This window comes from Lepisma saccharinum, chromosome 27 (assembly GCF_977018435.1).
Source record: "Lepisma saccharinum chromosome 27, izLepSacc3.1, whole genome shotgun sequence".
Classification (NCBI taxonomy): Eukaryota; Metazoa; Arthropoda; class Insecta; order Zygentoma; family Lepismatidae; genus Lepisma; species Lepisma saccharinum.
In genome coordinates, this window is record NC_139255.1 from 56,141,752 (window position 1) to 56,164,444 (window position 22,693).

Below are 22,693 nucleotides of genomic sequence, written 5' to 3' on the forward strand. Positions count from 1 at the left end.
ATTTTGGTAACTTTAATGGTTTGTAACTTCAAAACCAGTTGACATATGAGCATATGATTTGGATATTTTCCTTCCGTCCATTATTTCAATCTAAGACTAGGTTGGGTTGGTGTGGAATAACCCAGATCTCATATTGGGTTATTTTCTATTATACAATCTCTCTCACATGTATTTCTGTGCCAAAATGGCAACAAGCATATTACTTGTAATCAGATATATGAACTAGAATGTGGTAGTAATTATTACCATTCTTTTTTCAGACTCTACAGTCGACTCAATACCCAATGCCCAAGAGGCCTGTGAAGAAGACATCGAAGATGGCTCCCACACACCAAAAGCTCCGCACGATTCGAGCGCATGTGTCCTCAGCGACTCGGAAGCTAGTTTAACCGGTGCAAAGAAGAGGAAGTCGAACAAAGCTGTCAAGCACCAGGTATGTCTGTCTTTCATTTTGGTTGTCTTCTTTCATGCAGCAGTGTTTCCAAAACAAAGTGGAAGGTCAGATTAATTTACTTAATGGAATTAAGAATAACAATTAAAATTGCCAAAATTCTTCAACATAAAAGATAAAATTACCAAGCACAACGTGTCTTGTTTAGTGACATTTCAGCACTTTTAATGATGCTTTTCTCAAGCAATACCACAAAAAATATGAAAGAAAAGCATCATTACATACATAGGCATATCACAAGTAATATTGAAAGTCCAATAATTACTAGTATTGTTCCTGTGTTTCCAATTATTGATAGTATTAAATGTCCAACTATAATGCCTGCTGCTAGTCGGGCACTGACCCTGCTCCCCCAAATTTTCAGATTTGTTAAAATTTACAATTTTTTTTATTAACTTTCAGGGGCCTGAAGAACAAAGATATGTGTTCAAATGGCTATAAAATATAAAAAAGCAAAATAGTCCTGGACACTGTTTTTATGGGATGGAAAACTTGTCGATTCTGCCCCCAAAAGTTGGGCCTCAAGTTATGCGCATGATTGCATGCATTATGTGGATTTAAAATAAACCTAGGAGAAGTTGCTAGGCTAAGCACTTTGATTGAATATTGTCCATCTTTTCTTGGGTGATATAAATATCTGCATCATCAAACGTAGTATGGAGTGTGTAGTAAAGGATGATTTCAGTAGTCAATTAACACTTCAAGCAATATTTTAAAAGATATAGAGAAAATGTAGTATTTGTGTGACATTTCTAAACTTTATGTAACTTAATGACTCCCCTCCCCCAACACATAATTTACCTTCATATAATACTGTTAAAAACTTTTGAAAACTGGACTTGATGTACAAAGCCCCCCCTGATAACCCATGAGCCCCTCCTGGAGATCAGTTTTGGCTACGGGCCTGGCTTGTGTCTGTCTCAATAGCAACTCTTCAAAAATAGGTGTGGTTTCACGAAACAAACGTATTATCTGAATCCTGAATAAATTTGTTTAGAATTCCTCCTAGAGAGCACTTGTGAAAACTCATGTGTATTACCTATACTTTTCTACAGATCTCTGATCACATTAAGCTTATTTTCTATTAGAAATAGGAACACAACAGTGTGATTTAGGAGGAATTACAACCACACTTATCAGTTATACTAAGGCAGACCCAATATCTCAAACCACCTAAAATCTTGGTATATTTGAAGCTTGTCTTGTATCATATGCATATTATTCATAACATTTTTGAAGTAATATGAACCTTTTTCTGTCTTTTTCAGTCATCTGATCTGATATCCCAGGAAAATGAAGAAAGTGAACAAGACATGAAATATGTTTGTCCCATCTGCGACCACGTGTTATCTTCTCAGCACGAGTTTACGCTCCACATTCGGTCGCACAACGACGTGCGAGCAGCGAGCATTCCTGGAACTGCATGTAAAGTGTACACCTGCAAGATCTGCAGCAAAATGCTAAGTTCGTCCAGCTCACTCGACAGGCACATGCTCGTCCATTCGGGCGAGAGGCCCTTCAAGTGCAGGATATGCGGCGTTGCCTTCACCACCAACGGCAACATGCATCGACACATGCGCACCCACGGGAGCCGTGACAACTACGAGAGCGACGGGAGCACCGACAGTGGTGGATCTGGCAAGAAGTTCCCACGGAAGAGGAAGGCCAACGGGGACATGAAGTCGAGTTCGCCAAAGAGGAAGTCTCTGGAGTTTCCCGACGAGCCATTGGAGGACGGCAAGGTGCAAGAAAGCGAACCGGAGCAGTTGTTTTGTCCAGTGTGCGAGAAGGAGTTTTCCTGTTTGAACGGGCTGGAGAATCATCTGGAGGCGAACCATCCAGACTACGAAATCAAATGTGAAACATGCAACTTGGCCTTCAAGAACCACAGAACCTTACATTTACATAGATTCATGAGCCATGCTAAAAAAGACAAGACAACCCCAATGCATATTGGTTTCCAAGATCTCACTTTTGTTGACTTCTCCACGGAGAAGTTTCCTCTGATTGCAAAGGCCTATTGTGAGGAGAGTGTCCATAAGTCAAGCAGTGCCTTTCATAATTTCCAATGTGATAAGTGTAAAAAAGCATTCCCATGTGGCAGTGCCTTACATATCCACTCTCTGACGAGCCACCAAAGAGGACCTGATAATCAGTGTGAATCCAGTTGTGATACCCCAAAAGACTTAAGAACTAATTCAGTCCAACACAAAACCTATTCTGCCTCCTCGGACAGCGAAGAACCAGAAGAGAAGAAAGATGACTTCTTCGCTGTTCTGAATTTGCAGAACAAGTCAGTTTCTCCTGAGCCTGAAATCAAACGGAAGGAAGAAAAGTTTGAAAATGCTTACTATTTCAATAGCTACGTCGAGAGGCCAGTTAAAAAGGAACCGATGGATGAGGAAAAAGAAGCAGAATCGGGTCCGAGAGACCTTGCGGATATCCAAAGCATCATTTCAGTCACCGCGAAAGCATCCTTTCTCCAAGATCTTTCAAAATCTCCACAGTCTGCAACCTCAGCATCCCCGATTGCGAAGTTTAATTCGCTGAATCCTTTGTCCCCTGCCCGAGCGGAGTCTGTTTCAAGCGAGAACAGGGAACACGAACTGCGAATGGAAGAGGAGGATCAGTTCGCTGCCGAGTTCCGGGAAATGAAGTTGAAAGGAGAATTTCCATGTAGGTTGTGCACGGCAGTTTTTCCAAATCTCCGAGCCCTTAAGGGTCATAACCGCACACATCTGAATGCTGCCCCGTACCTCTGCAATATGTGCTCCTACAAGAGCAACGATAAGAGCACCTTGATTCGTCACATGAGAACACACAACGGGGAGCGCCCTTATGAATGTGCATTGTGCAATTATGCGTTCACGACCAAAGCAAACTGCGAACGTCATCTCAGGAATCGGCATTCAAAACTGACACGGGATGAAATAAAAAGCTCCATCATTTATCATCCTTCCGAAGATTCCACAAATTTAAGCAACGAAAAGCAGGAGCAGCCAGCAAGCAATAAAGATTTCAAGATAAATTTGGCTCCTGGAAATGATCACATTCCTTCCCGTCATGATGAAAGTACAATCGGTCCTTATCGCTGCAGAACGTGTAATATGAGGTTTGCAACATCAGATGAATGTGCATATCATGCTCAGAATGAGCATCAGGATTCCAGGCTGCAAGAAGATAGCATGGAAGAAACTAAACCACGCATACCATTGATAGTGCCTCTCATTGCCGAAACTAGAGAAAATATTCCGGAAACCAAAGCTTTTCATCAGAAAGAATCCAATCATGATGATCATCTTTCAAGTGTTGAAGCCCTAGTCAATTTTACGAAGAAGTCATCTTTGGATCTTTCAAGATTTTCTGCAAATCCTGAAAATGAAAGTTTGTCATCCTTGCAAGAGGCAAGAGTACCTGCATTCCCACAGTCAGATATGGATTCTCCTTTAGATCTGAGCATGGATGCTTTAGATTTAAGTAAGAAGAAACGATGCTCAACTCCAGAAGTGGACGACAACATGCCACAAGATCTCTCAAAACCCAAAGAACGTGTTCAAGATGTGGACCGTGGTCGTCATTCTCCTCAACCTCCAACTGCTCAATTACCCCAACCACAGAAACCAATGTTTGAACCCACCCAAAGTTCCATACCAAAGCTTGACGTGAGAGGATCTTCCCAACATTTTGCAAACTCGCCGTACGTGTACTTCAGTTCACCTTTCCAGAGCAGACCTTTCGCATACCCATACATGTCGGCCTTTAATGCATCTCCTGTTCCACAGATTGACTCGCGGTTCACGGATGAAGTGAAAGAGAGAATTCACAAGGAGCTGATCAGAGGATTGCAGCTATCTGGTGGTTCTCTGTTGCTGGATCCTTCGACAATGACAGACCAGTTGCGTGCTCTTGCTTTGAGCCCGTTTAGGTTTGGGATGAGTCCAGAGTCCATGAACAAGAGCAAGGACCACGAAAAGGAGGCAGTCGGCGAGCCTGTGAAAAGGGACCAACCTTCTCTTAAGGATGATTCTGCACTGAAAATTATGGAAAAGCCAGTCGAAAATGTTCCGAAACCTGATGACCCGATGGTGAAGATGGTCATCAAGAACGGAATTCTCATGCCAAAGCAAAAGCAAAGACGATACAGAACGGAGCGACCATTTGCATGCGAGCACTGTTCCGCTCGGTTCACTCTGCGCTCAAACATGGAGCGTCACATCAAGCAACAGCATCCGCAATTCTGGAGCCAGCGACCTCGGGGTGCACGGCGTACTTATACGGCACCCACTCTTGTTTCTGTGTCCACGGAAGATAAAGTCACCACGTCGCATCCGGAAGAAATGCCAGTTTCTTCTGAGATCAAAGTGGAAGCTGAGACTGATTCTAGCAAAACCAAAGAAACAAAAGTTGTCATCTCTGAAGAAGTGAAGATGGCGATTGCTCAGCAGCTCAAATCAAAACTCAGCAACGAATCCAAAGGTGAAGAAGTTCATGTGAAGGAGGAACCCGCTGACGAAAACTGTAATGAAGCAAATGAAGATGATGGGGAATTGGTGATAGACGAAGATAACATGGATGACGAAGAACAGAAAGAAAGTGAGCAGGAGGATGATGTGAAACACAAAGACAAGGAAACCAAAGATGATGAAGGTGGAGTAGATTTGGCTAGCGTGTCCAAACTGCTCGACAATGCCTCTACGCAAACATTCCAGCAGTTCTTCAAATCTGCCGACGAGGAGGACGATGCAGAGGATGAGGAAGAAGGAAGCACAAGCGACGGCAATAATTCAGGAAGTGATGAAAATAAATCCGAGTCAGATAAGAAAAGAAGTGCCTATTCATCAGCACCTAATCGAGTATCCTGTCCTTATTGTTTGCGTAAGTTTCCCTGGTCCAGTTCTCTTAGACGACACGTCCTGACTCACACTGGCCAGAAACCATACAAATGCCCCCACTGTCCTCTCCTCTTCACGACCAAATCCAATTGTGATCGCCATCTGCTGAGGAAGCACGGTAACAACAACGATGCTAACTACACAATGCGTAATGTACCTGAACGTCCTTACAAATGTACTTTCTGCCCCAGCTCAACCTTCTCAACGCAAAGCAACCTGCGCAAGCATCTCGCTTCGAAGCATTCTCAGTCGCCATCCGGTTCCATCAGTCCCAGCAGACACGGGGACGACGGAAGCTGCGGAGAGGGAGAGAGGGAAACTGGTGGAGAAAGCGGAAGCGAGTGTTTCGATAGCTGCAACAACGGCTACAGTTCCGATCATTCGAAAGAATGCTCAGTTTCCTGTTACAAGTGCTCACAGACTTTTTCGTCCGACGGGAAGCTGAACGCTCACCTAGAACAGCACTCGGACCTTCCCTTCAAGTGCCATTTGTGCGAAAACAGCTACGCCGAGAGGCAGGAGGCGCTGGACCACATCAGGGATGTTCACACGGCTGAGTACGATCTCCTGGTCTCCAAGGGTGCACTGGAATCTAGTCCCGACGAGAATGGAAACGCCAACTTTGGTGTGCCGGAGAACGGAGAAGAGAGTTTGGAACAGCTGCGTGGGAAATTTCCAGACTATGCGAACAGAAAGGTAATTTAGCTTTCTTATTTTGATTTGATAATTTTTGTTTTGAGTATTTTATTTAAACTGGGCATGTTTCACCAATGTTGAGCTTTCAAAGTAAATTACTTCTTAAAAAGATGTTACATGAAAATTGAGGCCCAACTAGAAATTGAACGTATCCTTCACATTCCATACCAATGCGAGACTTCACCATAATTTACAGAAGTTGCATCTCTGTGCATCTCAGTTTGTACAACATTGCCAAGTAATTAAAAAATTCCAAGCCTTGAGCTACAAAATTTCACTAAATCTTTACAATACAGCCTGCATTTCATACTGCTATTTCAGTTCAATTTACACATCCTTATGCAATCAACTGGGGTGGTTCTAGATCCAGGTTTTCCTGAAATGGATTTCTTTAAGTTGTGAAACAAAAGAAGGAACTTTCAACAGTCAGTAGCCATAGGAAAACATTGTGTTCTTCAAATATAATAAATTTAATAAGTAGAGGCATGCAAATTTCGTTTTTGACGAAAATATGAAAAATGAACATTATAGCATGTTATTTCATATTTCTGAAAGGTGTGAGGTACATTTTCCTACCCTGTTTTGTCACAAAATAATGCGAAATATACTCTTAAACATGAAATTTACCGTTTATATACCGACGTGACACTTTCTGAAGTATCCTGTGAGTTATGCAATTCATGGAAAATTGATTAATTCTGCTGTAAATATTTGAGAAGCAAAAATAGACCCCCTTACACAGGAATAAACTTAATACTCTGGTAACTACATAAATGTGCTATTAGAAGGGGTAAGTTTATTTTGTGTAATAAGTAAAAAAAGGTAAAAAAGGTAAAGTGTTCCCCTGTGCATAGCACCACGCCATGAAGGCGTATAGGGGGTGTGGGGGTAACGCCCCACACTTTCTTGATCCAGTCGTGAGTAGGGGTGATGTGATCAGCATCACGCCCCTGACCGCCTTTACCCCCCAGGGTTTCCCCCAGGTACCCATGTTATTCGACGCTGGGTAGGCGCCGGGGCCGCTTCCACCGTTAGAAAAGTTCCCGGATTTGAACCGGCCGGGGATCGATAAGTTCAGTTTTTAAATCAAGTTTAGGATTATATTCACAATTTTTAAACCAAAATGTCATTTTATATAGCACTTTTGATGTGATTATTCACCGCTACAACACCAAAATGTTATATTATTTACCGCTTTTGTACCGAAATTTTGCTTTTTTCTTTACCAAAAACCTGTGCCTCTATTAATAAGCAATACTTACCGTCAAGATCATGTGGCAGAGCTATTTAGATAATGATACATTTACAATCTTTCTGCATATAGCCTTTAATTTCGTGATTTTTTTAAAAGTAAATGTCTAAATACACAGTTTATTTTTCAAAGGTGATCAATTTGTTCCATACAAAACTAAAAAGATTAATAAAGCATCCATGTTCTTCATCGAACATTTGCAACGTTATATTAGATCGAAATAATATCAGTTAAAAGTATCAATAAATTATGTACTCTTACTGGCAAAAATTTCCTGTCAATCCTTCTCTAATATTTACTAATTTCTTTAGCGATTAATTTTACCATTGATAACAGCACTGTAATAGGAATACAGAAATCTCATCCTAGGAAGGGTTTCTTTAATTATTTTTAGCTCTGATTGAGGAGGAGGTTCATGCAGATTTCATACATCATTGCCCATTTTCCTGAAAGCCTATTTTTACTATTATCTATTATGATCAATGTTTAAAGTGGGAAAAAATCTTAGGTGTGGAGGTTGAGCCTTGGGGTATAGCTGGGGTGCTCCTATGGTTTAACATGGTGACAATGAGACAGTTGGGGTGGGAGGGGGATGCTTTGCAAAAATTTGGCTGGTTGGTGATACTATCCCCATCAGTTAGAGCACTGATTATACAGGGTGCGGCAACATAACTTCCTTATTTCAGAACGCAATAAAACCCATGTGATGAATTAGAATTGTTTAATGTTTTTTCTTACACTGTAGGTACATATAAAGTAGGTATATAAAGTTATGTTTCACACAGTTTTGAAAATCACATCAGCAAGGTGACGCCCCCTATTGTCCATACACTGAAGAAGCCGATTTCTGTCTTTATGCCGAACCAGCATATCATCGGGAATGTTGGCAATTTCTTGACGGATGTTGGCCTTTAGGTCTTGGAGGGTCCTTGGATGGGTAACATAAAGGTGGGATTTAAAAAAAAAAAAACACCAAAAAAAATCGCAAGGGACCAAATCGGGGGAGCAGGCTGGCCACTACAATAACAAAACATCCGTTCGTAAAATAGGCCTCGACAGCAAACTCACGCTCCTCACTGTTCCAACGCATAATGGCTACTGGCCAGGACGCAAACTAAACTTTAGACTCGCGCCTGTCGAATGAGACCACTCCCGCCCCACTACGACCTCTACAGGCTGCATGGCGCACATTTCAAAAAAGGAAGTTATGTTGCCGCACCCTGTAATAGTATAATTGAGTACATTGCAAGAAATCAATTTTTATACTTGAGAACAAGAGAACGTTAATGAATAAAATATTTAATCTTGCCTTTAACTTTCATGTTTTTTAAACTTCACTTGTTTACCTATACCAGGAACCATAAAATTAGATGACTGGGCTGAAGTGTGTTGGGGTCATGTTTAAAAGGCAAATTAAGTAAGGGTGAAATATTGTGTGTTCTTGTACACTATATGGTAACAGTCGCCCTTTAGCGGTGCCTAGTCCAAGCTAAGATTGTTTTTAATATTGTGTTCTACTATATGTTGAACATTGTTTGACCAATTTTTAATTTGAAGAGGTTTTGTTTTCTCGGGCAATCAGCCAGGTGATTTCGGGATAGGCTTCAGAGAGCTAACGTCACTCTCATCTTCAGGGATTGAAGTGCAGAGATAAGTCAGGGTGAAGTTATATGTATTTGGTGTGGTAGGGGTCCGGTGTAGGTGGCATGCCAATCAGGTGGCGTTTCTCCGACGTCCGTGCTCCCGGTCGACTATCACTAACCAGGCTGGGTCCAGTTCGAGTCCCTCTTGAGGTTTTCCTTTTCCCTGTGTATGGCTATTGCTTCTTTGATGAGATGGTCCAAGTAATACAATGATTTATTGATGATCTTGGTGGTTGTGAAATCAATTCTATGGCCCTCCTGGATGGAATGTTCTGCTAACCTTGATTTTTTGGGATGAAAATTCTTAATTTAGCTGGCATGTTCTTTGCAACGCTGGTTTACCATATCATTTGTCCCTGTAGTAATGCCTACATTGTCCTCCTCCCGTTTGTCCAATCAAACAGCATTGCAAAGAACACGCCAGCTAAATTAAGAATTTTCATCTGAAAAATCAAGGTTAGCAGAACATTCCACCCAGGAGGGCCATAGAATTAATTTCACAACCACCAAGATCATCAATAAATCATTGTATTACTTTGACCACCTCATCAAAGAAGCAATAGCCATATACAGGGAAAAGGAAAACCTCAACAGGGACACGGGACTCGAACTGGACCCAGCCTGGTTAGTGATAGTCGGCTGAGGAACGCCACCTGCTTGGCCTGCCATTTACCGGACCCCTACCACACCCTGACTTATCTCTGCACTTCAATCCCTGAAGATGAGTGACGTAGCTCTCGGAAGACTATCCGGAAATCACCAGGAAAGCTTCAAGAATTATTTTAATTTTTAATTTATTTCCACATCAGAGATTATATAATTCACTGTATTTCAGGTAACTTGTGCCTTCTGTCTACGGCGATTCTGGTCAGCTGAAGACTTGAGACGTCACATGCGCACACACACAGGAGAGCGCCCTTTTTCCTGCGACATCTGCAGCCGAAAGTTCACCTTGAAACACAGCATGCTTCGTCATAGGAAGAAGCACTCGGAGCGACCGGGCACCTTCGACGTTAGCGACGACGACAATGGATCTCCCGACAGCACGTTCACAGACTCTAATTCTAACATAGCAAACTTGCAACCGTCCAAAAAAGTAGTTGGTCCGACCAACAAGAAGCGAGATGGCCTGATGGAGAAGATAGCTCGTCTCAGTGAGGTCACCGGGGCACGTTGGGAAAAAGACTATGCTAAGTTACCAACAATAACCCCAAAGGTCGATAAAGGTGACGAAGAAATGACTGGATCTCGGCCGGAAGAGGCTAAAGACTCTGATCTTATTGGTAATTTGCTCGGCATTCAGGATCCGTCGATAATTGATAAAATGTTATTGTCCAAGTCTGCTGATGACGCAGCAAAATTGCTTGGTGTTAAAAGTCAAGATTGAATATTTAGTCCAAGTTGTTGAAAAAGTTTTGAGATACAAAGATTGCACCTTTATATTTCACTTAATCACTGTTGTGTTCAGGTTTGTAAAGAAATAATTGATTTTTTTTCTTTGAAAGTGGTAGTTTTTGATCCTGTATTTCACAGCACTGTAAGATCTTGAAAAAAATATTAGAGTAGTTGATATTGTCAGTATTTTACAGTATATTTATTGTAAGTCTACAGTCTATTCCTGTTTTATAATATTTCTATGGAGTTATTTTTCTCGTGTGCGTGTGTGTGCGAAAAGTTAATTTGTGGTTGCAAGTAATTAATATACTCCGAACAAAAATAAAGTTGAATTCAGATGTTAATTTTTACATATTTATCAATGAAGCATGTAGTGCCTTCTTTCCTGTATCACAGTTCTATTCAGTAAGAACAGCATCAACATACATATCTCATTGCCTTTCACTTGGGGCCTTCTAAACCTTAAATTACAATAAGAACTGCAAAAGAAAAGAAGTTCGTTCCCATTTGTATCAACACATTAAAGCTGACTATTTTTTTGTTTTCGGGAAAAAGTATATTAGTGAGAATTGTGATTAGTGCCTCGAAGTGTCTCTTTTCTTTATTCTTAAGTAACAAGTAGTTACTACCAGTACATTCCAAGCGATATATTTCTAATACATATATATATATAAATATATTTATTATAATTTTTGCTATATGTATAAAGAGAGAAGCACATTCCATCAAAAAGTATTGAAACCTGTGATTTTTTTGTTAGCACTAAGTATTCTTCAAGGATTTTAAATTTTTATATGACTATGTGAGGGAACTTGTCATTTCCCCTTTTTTTTTCGTTAATGTATCTTTATTAGCATTCCTTGTCACTTTATATCAGGGAGCACTGTGATTGATATGTGCATTTTTTTAAAAATATTGCTTGTTATATAAGTACTGTTACATTTGTAGTTGTTTTTAGTTATTTTTCACTTCCCGTTAAGTGACAAATCAGTGATACAAAAAAATGTGTGGAGTTTTTTCCAAATATGTAAACTCTTTGTCGTTTGTTTTTTTGTTTGCATTGAAACACCTGTCCAAAAAAGAATAGTATTTTTTAGTTGATATACCTCATATTCAATGCAAACAAATTGGCAAGAGGTTGCAAATATTGTGTAAATGTGTGTATAGACTGTTTCTTCACTGTGTACATAGAATTTTTCCAAAAAAGAGAAACTATTGGTTTTAACTTGACACATCTAATTTTTCACGTGGTTTGTTGCTTTTAAATAGAGTTGAAAACACATGGTGCACCTTATGTCTTGGTAAGATGCATCACTATGCATTTTCTAAGGGTTAGTCTTCTGTTATTGTGGACTTTGAAGAGAAACCAACAACTGGCTTATTTTACGTAGGTCGGTAGCATAGGCTGGAAAGTACATTTTATTGAGATTGTTCCTTTATATGAAATAAATGAAAATTCTGAAGAAAAAATAGTATTTTTTTTTACAATTACAAAGCAAATAAAGGTGTGTGCAAAATATTTAGTCTGTGGCATGCTTCAAAAGTTTTGTCCACCTAGGAAACTAATATAAATTATGTATGTGTGTGTTGCAATTTAATTTTTTTCAGTTTTCAAAACAGACACATGCATACCTTGTGTCAAAAAAGTACCGGGAATTTGTAATTTAAAAGGCCTGCGCAAATGATTTTTTAAAAATCTTTTTTTTCTGTAAGTTGGTAGCTCTGTACTCAATTACTATGCCAAACATGAGCGCGATCTGTCAACCAGTTGGTTTACAGCACCTGGTTGAATCAGTCCACTTCAGTAGTGCATCACGATTTTTACAATGAACGAAATTATTGAACAAAGAGTTTGCCTTAAATTTTGTGTTGCGAACGGAATTTTGTGTGCTGACTTGCTAAAAATGTTAGGAAAGAGTTGAGGTGAATCAGTTTTATCAAAAACACTGGCTTACAATTGGTACAAAGCATTCAAGGAGGGCCGAGAGATCGTCGAAGACATGCCTCATTCTCGACGACCTCTTCAACTGATGAAAACATCAACAAAGTGAAGGAAATCGTGCTCGATAATTGCCATTCCAGCTTAAGAGAGATAGCTAGTGACCTTAACATCTCTCACGAGTCTGTTCCTTCAATTTTGGTGGATATTTTGGGCATGAGACGCGTCGCCGCACGGTTTGTTCCAAAAGAGGTGAATTTTCTTCAAAAATAGTACCGTGAGCAGGTATCTTTAGACATGCTGGATCACGCCAATTCTGTCCCACATTCATGGAACGCATCATAACTGTTGACGAGACATGGGTCTACGAGTTTGACATGCAAACAAGTCAACAGTCATCAGAATGGAGGACAAAAGATGAGCCGAAACCGAAAAAACCACGTCACAGTCGCTCAAAAGTCAAGGTGATGCTCATTGTTTTCTTCGATATTCGTGGTTTAGTGCATCATGAATTTGTTCCAGAAGACGGTCAATAAAGAATACTATTTGGCAGTATTGAAGCGTTTGCGTGAGAAAATCCGTTAGAAAAGGCCAGATTTGTGGAAGAACAATTCGTGGATTTTACACGACGATAATGCACCATCACATAGAGCGACAGTTGTAACCAAATTTAAGGCCAAAAACACAATAAATACCATCGAACAACCACCGTATTCACCAGATCTGGCCCCATGTGACTTCTTTGTTTCCAAAACTAAAATTGCCACTCCGGGGTACCTGTTTTGACTCGATTGAAGCCATAAAGCAAAATTCGTGGAAGGAGCTGAAGGCCATACTGGAAAGCACCTATAAAAAGTGTTTTCAAGACTGGAAAAAATGCTGCCATATGTGTGTTGCATCAAATGGGGCCTACTTTGAAGGCGACAAATAAAATGCACAATTTTAATTTATTCATCACTATTTATTTTAACAATTCCTGGTACTTTTTTGACAGAATATACATAAAATATTGAAGGTATGCAGAGGCATGGCGTGTATGTAGCCGGTGTTACCGCAGGTAACAGCAAAATGTAAAGAATTAAAAAGTTGTTTCAATAAAATGACAATATTGTTAAATACGTTAATGAACACCGTTCCCGTCGAGTAGATATTGCCTAGGACATTTTTTCTGCAGCCGACAGAAGCGAAGAGGGAGGCCGTTCCGCTACCCTGCAGAGTAAACAAGGGAGAAGAAGGTGCCAATGCAAGGAAAGAGCGGGGAAGGACTTTATGGGGTTATTCATATGCCTGTTAAGGGGCCCTGGTGCCGTTCAGACCTACCGGGGCAGCCAGTGTTGTCACTTCGGATTGGCAGAAAAGAGCTAAATCCCGCCTAAAATAGGAATACCATTTCTGTGAAGCAACTAGAGGTAGACTGCAAAGCCAAGGGGATTGAACTACAACTGAGACCAGTTAGGTAATAGACGAAAATATAGTTCCTTGGTGTGATTTGGACAAACCTTGCTCCAAAATACTAAGTTGGCAACAGTAGTACGTATACAGCTGGGCTTCCTTTCCACAAAGGAGCGGAGTTCTGTCATCTGCTCAGTGCTCACCACACAAACGTCAAACTGACCCGAGAAAAGTGTGGTTCTTCTTCTTCCCCTTCGCAGCTCATTTCAAAGAAACGGAGACAGATGAAGAATTGACAAAGGTCTAACACTATTCATTGGATTTTTGTGTTAACTGTCTCGTGAGTGGTAGTTCTTTCTAGGAGTGTTTGTCGCTAAATCACTGTGGTGATTGCAAAACAAGAACGAAATGAACAAATATCTAGCTCGACTACATGTTTTCTTTACCAAAAGGGGGGGGGGGGGGGAGGCGTAATAACGTCTAACAGGCATAATTGTCGTACTGATTGATAGCCGGTAACACTTTTTAAAAGTCACGCCATGCCACTGAAGGTATGCCTTTACATGATTTCTCGTCTGTCAAGTGAATTTTGGTATTGAGTGTATTAAATTGTGCACAGAGACCAGAGTTCTTTTGTGTACAGTGTATTTATAACAGGCATTTACGTTGGAGGTTCTGGTTCAACAGCCACGTTAAGTTATCAAATCTTAACTGGATAGTATTTCTAAAAAATAAGATTAATAGTTTTTACAGAAAATACAATGTAACAGCACATCTATACAATTTAGGAAGAGAAAAAAACTGCTAGAAAATATGCCATATATTCCAAAAAAGTAAATTAAAACAAAAACTATTGCATACACTGTACTGAACATCAGTATTTATAAGTACATATGCATGCACTCTAAAGTGATGACTTTTGATCGAGGACATTTTACGTAGGATATCTTTTTATCACATATGCTTCATACCATAACTTGAAAAATAAAATTCAACACCTGTACATAGTGTACGTCCAACCAATAAATAAATACATTAAGTTGCAAGTGCTGAAATGACTCATACGTCATTATTAGTGTTTACAATACATAAATTTCCTCAACTAGTTAAGACAGCACACATGGATGTGACAATATTAAGCTTTCAAAGAAGGGTTTGCTATGAGAGATGATTGTCTTATTATCCAAATATGAACTAACACTATTTTCCTATCCAGCATTTTCTTTACATCTAAACTAGAACAGAGCAATAACACCTGCCAGTAATAAAACAGTAACCAATGGAATTTTAAATTCTCAATGTACTATATAATTGGAATGCACGCGAAAGGGTGTGCTATTTGTATGCATACAAGGCAAGAAATGAGCCGCAATGTTACACGACACATTTTATTGGATACAGCATTTATTCAATCCCAGAAATCTACCTACAACAGGAACTACACCTTGTCAAGTTGGCACATTAAGATAACCAAGTACGAAAAGTGCTATGTGACTAAAGGGTAAATGAGTATTCAAGTATTTAGACAATCTATTCCCCATTTTGGCTAACTATCTACTGTGTAACACCACAACCACCTAAAAACAAGAAAAATAGCAGAAACTGATGAACAATACGTAGTAAATGTGCATAAGAATATTACAATAAATCCAAAAAAAAAAAATAGCATTTACTACATACCCGTATCTCACAAACCCAAATATTCCCTTGCATACATTATTGATAACAACACCCCCCCCCTTTTTATTGTACTCTATAGCCATGATACATGTACAACTAACTACCTGGTATAAAAAAATAATTTTACATTAAAGCTATGTCATCACAAAACTTGTAGAACTCAAATTACACTGCGAGAAGTATGACTTCGATGGAAACTAAAGTTTACTTGCGATAGTCTCACGTTCGCGCACTGGCAATCCTTCTTCAAATGCTGCTTGAAGGACCTCGTCAACATGGGAGACGAATATGAAGGTCATCTCTTTCTGTTGATATACAGAAAAATGAATTTAGTCAGAGGGCCCGGTCTAACAAAGGCAAATTTTGAGAGTAATATTTTAGGGTATTGATTTCATTGATGATTGATACCAGTGATATCCATACCGATACTTTATATTTTATATTTTTAAATACCAAAATTAAATTTTACCACCCTTCTTGTATGAATATGGTATAGTGGAACCACAAGCAAAAAAGCCTGCACAGACCCACGACTCTCGTGCGCCATGCTTCACTATGGCCAGAGTTGAAGGGGAGATGCAGGGAGACTTTTTGCCGAAGTTTCTTTAGTTTGTGGTCACTCTATACAGATCAATTTGTCTAGTTTCACAATCAACCTTAACATGGTAGAATGATATGAACGATAAAACAGTACAAGAGTGGAAAATTTTCAAAATACTGAACTGCATAATCTATATTATTGTCTGATATTATTAAAAGAAAACTTTGCAGGGCATGCACCAGGGTGCAAAATCCAGGGGGGGGGTGTATTCCCCATCAATGATTTTGTCCTAAACCTCCCCCCCACCAACCTTTTCCAGGTGGGAGAGTTTCTGTTCTAACAACAAAGATAAACAGTTTTGAAACTGAATAATAACTTTACTGGAACAATATAGAAAACACACACAAAGAATGAACAACTTAGAGCTCCTCTATAAGGACACTAAACCCAGCAATCACCAGATTAAGTCCTACTTGTTATTTCTTCCCCATTTCTCATCGCGTTTCGTCAGCTGCAAAGTATAAAAATATATAAATAAAACACGTAATAGCTTTCAGGTGTGAATTTTACACAGGAAACTATGTATTATCTTCTTAATGTCTGTTAACTTTTGGCCGTCCCAGTAGTCACCAAAATCACTGTTCATAGCAGTAGCGTACTCAAGATTTCATCAAGGGGGGTTATTTCTAAAACTTTCTCCAAATTCACATTACCATTGTTTAATTATACTTTAATTAAATAATAATAGTCATAATACCACTACTACTAATAAGTAGTAGAGATTACATAAATATAATATTGTTACCAACAAAACATTTTACTAGTTAAGCTTATTTTCGTTTCAATTCAGAAATTCAAACGTGCCGTGGGAAGGTGGACTGGTGACTGCGTCATTCTTGTTGACCTAGCCTTTGTCTATACATTAGCTGCTTTCAACGAACCAAGAACTTTCTTTAGTTAATGCTCATTGTTCACACAAAAAAATACATGTTCATTGAACATTGTTGCAGCTGAGATACAAACAATCTTTTTTGCTCTTTATATATTATCAAGAATTCGTGTTTATTTTCAAGGCATTCACTGTTAAAGATGCATGTTTGAAATGCTGTGCTTTTCTCCATGCTGCAGGGAATAATAATTTAAATTATTATTATTATTAGTAGTAGTAGTAGTAGTATTGTCGCAGGTTCTTGACTGATAAATTGGTCATTTTTATTTTTTCCACAGCATTTTTCATAATATTTCAAAAGCTCAAGGGGGGGGGGTTAAACCCCGTAACCCCCCTTGCGTACGCCACTGGTTTATAGTATTTGCAATATATTAAAATCTTCAATTAGAAATCGAATTATATATTTTATAATATCATTTAATTATTTAATAATTGACAATATATATATATATATATATAGTGTGTGCATGCTGTCTGTCTGCTCCTTCCCCCCCACCAATCTGCAGTGATTTTGCACCCTGGCATGCACCACACATGGGATGAGAGAGAGAAGTTAGCAGAATTCTCCTTGGTAAACCTGATGGTACGAGACTGGTAGTAAGGCCAAGGCAAAGATGACCTGAAGGAAGATCAAGAGTGGACAGATCTTGCTTGCAAAGCTTGCTAATTGAGCACTGAACTCGATTAATGTCCGTAATACGGGAGGTTTCAAAATTATTTCAACTCTTTTTTTATTCATAAATTGTCAAAATAAGATACAATTTCACGCATATGTAATGTAACTGTCCAAGTACAGAGGTTGTTTCCGATCTATGTTGACGATTTCAAATTGCACCTACTTTAAGAGAAACCATGTCGCCACCGTCGAGAGTGCTCTATTTGGTGGCCCTGCATCTTGGCAATTGCCGGACAGCGAAGTTTCCACTGTAGGAGACTGGCACGAAGTGTAGTATGCCCAGCCTCAACGACTCCTCCTGACAGGCTTTCCAAAGCCCTTCAATGGTGCGGGGTCTCCTGTGAGACAAGGCTCATTTCAGTAGGCTGAAGGCTCAAAAGTCCATCGGTGAGGCATCAGGTGACTTCACTGGAATGTCTGCGAAAGGAATGGTACGAATTCCAGTTTCATCTGCCATTTTTTTTGGAGGAAGAGGTAGGTTGAGGGAGATGTGTGACTTGACACCTTGTTTTGAGCTTATGAACGTGCCCTTTGCGTTGCTTTTCCAAACTCAAATTGCGATGAATGATGGTGTGCACTGTCTTCAGTGATGTTTGTAGCCGGTTTGCGATACTTCTTTGTGTGGCTGGATTCTCCCTGATGACCAGTGCCCAGATGTCCCGAATTGTAGCTGGTGTGCGGCTAGTGGCAGGCCGGGGGTTGGCCTGTTTCTGCCCCACAGGAATCATCCCTTGCCTCGCCTTACCTGCCCCTTTCAACACCAGTGATATGCCATTTTTGGACACAGTGAATCCACACTCCTTGCACAGTTTTATAATGGCACTATCACTGTAGTTTACGTTGGAAAGTGCAGATATGTAACCCTCCCAATATGCACTGATTTTCGGCAGCATTCTTCCAGATACGCACTGACCACACCTGTCACGCACAGTCAACCGTCCAACGTGCCCACACGACTGGCAGCTTCGCTCTCTTCCCGCTTGGTGGTGCTGCAAGAGGTGTGCAATTTCGTTACCATAGATTGGAAACAACCTCTGTATAAGTTCCAATAGTTATCATGAAGTTAACTTGCAAATGCTCAATGTGAGCACACTTCCGTTACTCTTCACACGTCTACTGTAATCTAGCTCCATCCAGACATGTTTCAGCATGTTCTCATCTGGTTTACACTGCAGCACTAATGCGATAAGAGTTCTTTGCTGGTGGATCTTTATGAAATCATGTACGAAACTGACGTTGCACAATCACGACTGTCACGACTGAGCCTACTCTTGCAAAACGGTTTTTCCTCACCACCGACTGCCATTTTACAAGTGCTCAGCCTGGCATCTGGCGGCAGAATTTAGAACTACTGGGACCGTTCCAAAAAAAACTTAAGGATGAGTTCGAATGTATTTCACGGGATATTCGATCAGTTGTATTGCTCATAGAACGTGTTTTTATCGTTCAAATCATTTCAAACACAGTGTATTACTAGAATGCATCATATAACCATATAACCAAAGGTACTGTTTCCTTGATATAGCAATCACAAAACACATCATACTCAATGCAAGCATTCATACTTTTGAGTTGCTACACATGATGTAAAGCACAATTTCCTCAGGATGGGTGGGTCACCCCTCCCATACACTGGTGGAAATCTCAGGAGAAAGCTGTCATGGTTCCCAGCCTGACGACTTACACCGCACGGCCACTGTAGCGGATTTGTCTTTTCCCCTGCATGAAAGGGCTTCAAGATCTTTTGGTAGAACCACCGAAACAAAACTTACCTTGACATTCTCCGGCACTTCCTGAAGGTCCTTCTGGTTCTTCTTTGGAAGAGCTATCCGCTTTATTCCAGCCCTGTGTCCTGCGAGAACTTTCTCCTTGATTCCTCCAACCTGCAAGAGGGGCAATTTCATTGTGACGGGTGCGACATTCAGACAAATTTACATTCATTTAAAAATTATTTTCTTATCACCTTCAAATACGTAACTCTCATCAATTCACGTGATTTCATTTTCCTTGATGCAAGTTATTTAATTTCAGAATATTCCTCCCCCATCTCAATTTTCAGCTACAGAAAATACATTTTTTGTAATTGTGACAGGCACAACACTTCTAAGACAATACTCTAGGATCTTCATCACAGAAAACTTTGTGAAATATATGGGTTTACTGAAACAATTTCATTTTATCTTCACAAAGCAAACTACTCTACATTTATAAGCTTTTAGTTTCTAAAAATAAACTACATACTTTTTTTATAAACATTTTTTGCCTGTGATGGGTGTGACAAATTTTGTGACATCATGCACGTGTAGGATTATGGAACAGTGCAAAGGCTAAGAAAATTATCATAAATAGATTCTTCAAACTAAGGTTTGTTTCAGCTTAAGATATAGAAACAATAAATGAGACAATTAGAATGAAATTTAGATCAATTGGTAAATTTTTAGGTCAAAACCAGTGTATAAAATGGCATTTCCATGTTACAATGGTGATCTTAAATTTCATTTAAAAACTATACTTATTACACAAAATAAACTTTTCCCTTCTAATAGCACATTTATGTAGTTATCAGAGTAATAAGTTTACTCCTGTGAAAACGAGTCCATTTTTGCTTCTCAAATATTTACAGAATTCATCAAATTTCCATGATCAGAAAGTGCCATGTCGAAAAATAAACTCTAAATTTCATTTTTAAGAGATTATTTTGCATTTTACAGTTCATTTCGCATTGTGACAAAACATGTTAGTGAAATGCACCTCACATCTTTATAAAACACTACCTGATTACCTGGCATTGCCCGGGTACTTATTTATCCCAATCTTGTATTAGACAGCAAAATAATGAATTCTAACTGTTGTGTAAAATGTAAGAAATTTTAAATGTGATCGTGAATGTCACCAATTAGCTTAGCGACTCCAAAAACTATGGATTCCACACTAATATCAGTTGTTTTTGCAACAGAAAGTCATATCAGCCTGAATGTTAGACAACCCGAGAAACACTATCGTTGTCACGGATGTTTGTGTGGAATTTAATATCGGTCATTTTGGATTATTTTTACATGTCACCCCTTCCCACGCGTCTTACCCCCAAAGTATTATTTCCAGATTGCAAGTGATACGTGTACCAAGTTTGGTTGAAATTGCTTAAGGCGTTCGAGAGTTATGCCGGAACAAACATACATACACACCCACCCACGCACATAAATCCATTTTTATATATAAAATAATATAATATATATAGATAGATTAAACATTAACATGACAGTGTGTTAGTTCACATTTCATGTTTCCGTCAAAAACGGAATATGCATGTCTGTATGCATAACTTTTAGATTCTGATCTGACTCAGGTGGCATTTTTACTGATATTACACAACAGTAAACAATTCATGAAGAATGTCAATGGAATTAGTGTTACAAAAACACAACATTATACATATTCCCTAACTACAACAATATTCAATTGTAAACTGTTTACAAAAATCTAAATGTTATATATCAAACTGCAAAGGAAATGGGAACTTACTGGTAACACAACTCCTCTGAGCGTAATTTCTCCCGTCATTGCAATGTCGGCTGCTACAGGCTTATCTGCAAGCAGGGACATCAAAGCTGTCACTATGGTAACCCCAGCTGAAGGTCCATCTTTGCCCACCGCACCAGCTGGGAAGTGAATGTGAACGTCTGTTTTTGACATTAGATCTTCTTTGATTTCAATACCATACTGAATAAAAAAAAAAGAGAAAAGAAATCAAAATCAAATTGATTTATCAAACTGCAACATTTGGTAAACCATGATTAGGTACGTTTTCATGTTTCTATATCTGGTATTAGGTATAATTAGTTGTCCTGACGCTCGGCTTGATTAAATAGTTTGATTAAATCTGTTGTTTCATGGTTTAAACTATTGAAGCAAAGGGGGAAAATGCAATTTAAGTGCCAATGTAGTGTTCTATATTTTTACTTCAAGATTACAAAAATACTCCGAAGGTTTTTAGGCTTCACCCAAAATATTTTAAGTTTGCTGGAAGAAAAGTAAATTTACCACAATTCCACAAAACTCACTGCCAAAGATTTTGGTTAAAAATAATATTGCGCTTCTGCATTGACCATATTTGCCATTCATGGTGTACTTGCTAAAAAAGACCATGTTAGGGAATTTAAATATGTAAGTTATGCTAGCAAATGCATTTACAATTCATGAAACAACTGGGAAGAAGAAAAAACTTCAAAAAGATGTAAAAAATGCAATAAAAATGGCAAAAAATACTGTAAAATGACCTAAAAACAAAAAAAAAGGCTAGAAAATGCAAAATAAAAACTATTTTCTGATTCTAAATAAAGTGAAACGGACTCTAATAGGCGCTAAAAACCTCTCAAATATGCACTAAAATAGGCACTTAAAAAGCCACCTGAAAATCAAAAGTGCACGGAAATTCACTAAAAACCCGGTCTTTAATTTTGATTTTTGATTTTGATTTTAAAATTTTGGGAGCGTCAGCACTTAGGCTATTTTGCTCCCGTCACATTATACGGGGGCCAGCCCCTTATCATTACAAATAACAACTCTAGCGTTGCATAACTAAAAATGCTAAATTGTTCTGACTTCTGTTAAAAGCTGAGGCCGTAAACGGGCACTCAGCACACACAAGGACAACAAACAGGACAACACACAAAATTATACTGGCCATAGTGCCAGTTGCCAGAGCCTCGTTAGTCATTAGTCCAGGGTGCACTATGTGGAAGTGAGGTTGACTTTTGGGCGCCTACGTGGAAGGTCACCCCTTACACCCCTGGTCTTTAAATATACTGTCACACTCTTGTGAACCTTTATTTCATATGTTTCCTATTTAACGTTGTTTTTCCGCCATTTTGCTTAACCGCGACGATGAGTATGGAGGATGATAGAACGAGACTGATGAAAGGACACTGACAAAGAACCACCCCTGCCCAGCTCAGGAATAGCCTGCGGAACTCCTACAAGTTTCAGATGAAAAAAGAAGGGGTGGGTTAGCATAGTTTTGCCCAAGCATGAGTCGCCAACCAGTTATCCAGTTTCCTTACCCTGATTGAGGGACACTTGAAATCTACGATGATCTGACATCACTTGTGAGCCTCAAATTGGCAAAGAGCTGGTTTCAGTCAGTTTAACATTAACAAAGACATACCTTTCTCAATGTAGAGGTAGTCA

At 39.3% G+C, this 22,693-nt stretch overlaps 2 protein-coding genes across 5 annotated transcripts in view; one reads left to right on the plus strand and one right to left on the minus strand.

Moving 5' to 3' along the window:
• peb (zinc finger protein pebbled) overlaps positions 1-11,787 on the plus strand; it is a 225,815-nt gene extending 214,028 nt beyond the window's left edge. For all 4 annotated transcript variants that reach the window (XM_083113396.1, XM_083113394.1, XM_083113393.1 and 1 more), the window contains exons 3-5: positions 261-433; positions 1,720-6,039; positions 9,770-11,787. In XM_083113396.1, the coding sequence (XP_082969522.1) occupies positions 261-433; positions 1,720-6,039; positions 9,770-10,321 (5,045 nt within the window). In that variant the 3' untranslated portion in view covers positions 10,322-11,787. The remainder of the gene's footprint in view (positions 1-260; positions 434-1,719; positions 6,040-9,769) is intronic.
• Positions 11,788-14,465: 2,678 nt separating this feature from the next.
• Lon (lon protease homolog, mitochondrial) overlaps positions 14,466-22,693 on the minus strand; it is a 66,060-nt gene continuing 57,832 nt past the window's right edge. The window contains exons 15-17 of the mRNA XM_083113019.1: positions 21,029-21,226; positions 19,279-19,389; positions 14,466-15,645 (exon numbers count right to left, since the gene is read on the minus strand). Coding sequence (XP_082969145.1) covers positions 15,538-15,645; positions 19,279-19,389; positions 21,029-21,226 — 417 coding nt within the window. The 3' untranslated portion in view covers positions 14,466-15,537. The remainder of the gene's footprint in view (positions 15,646-19,278; positions 19,390-21,028; positions 21,227-22,693) is intronic.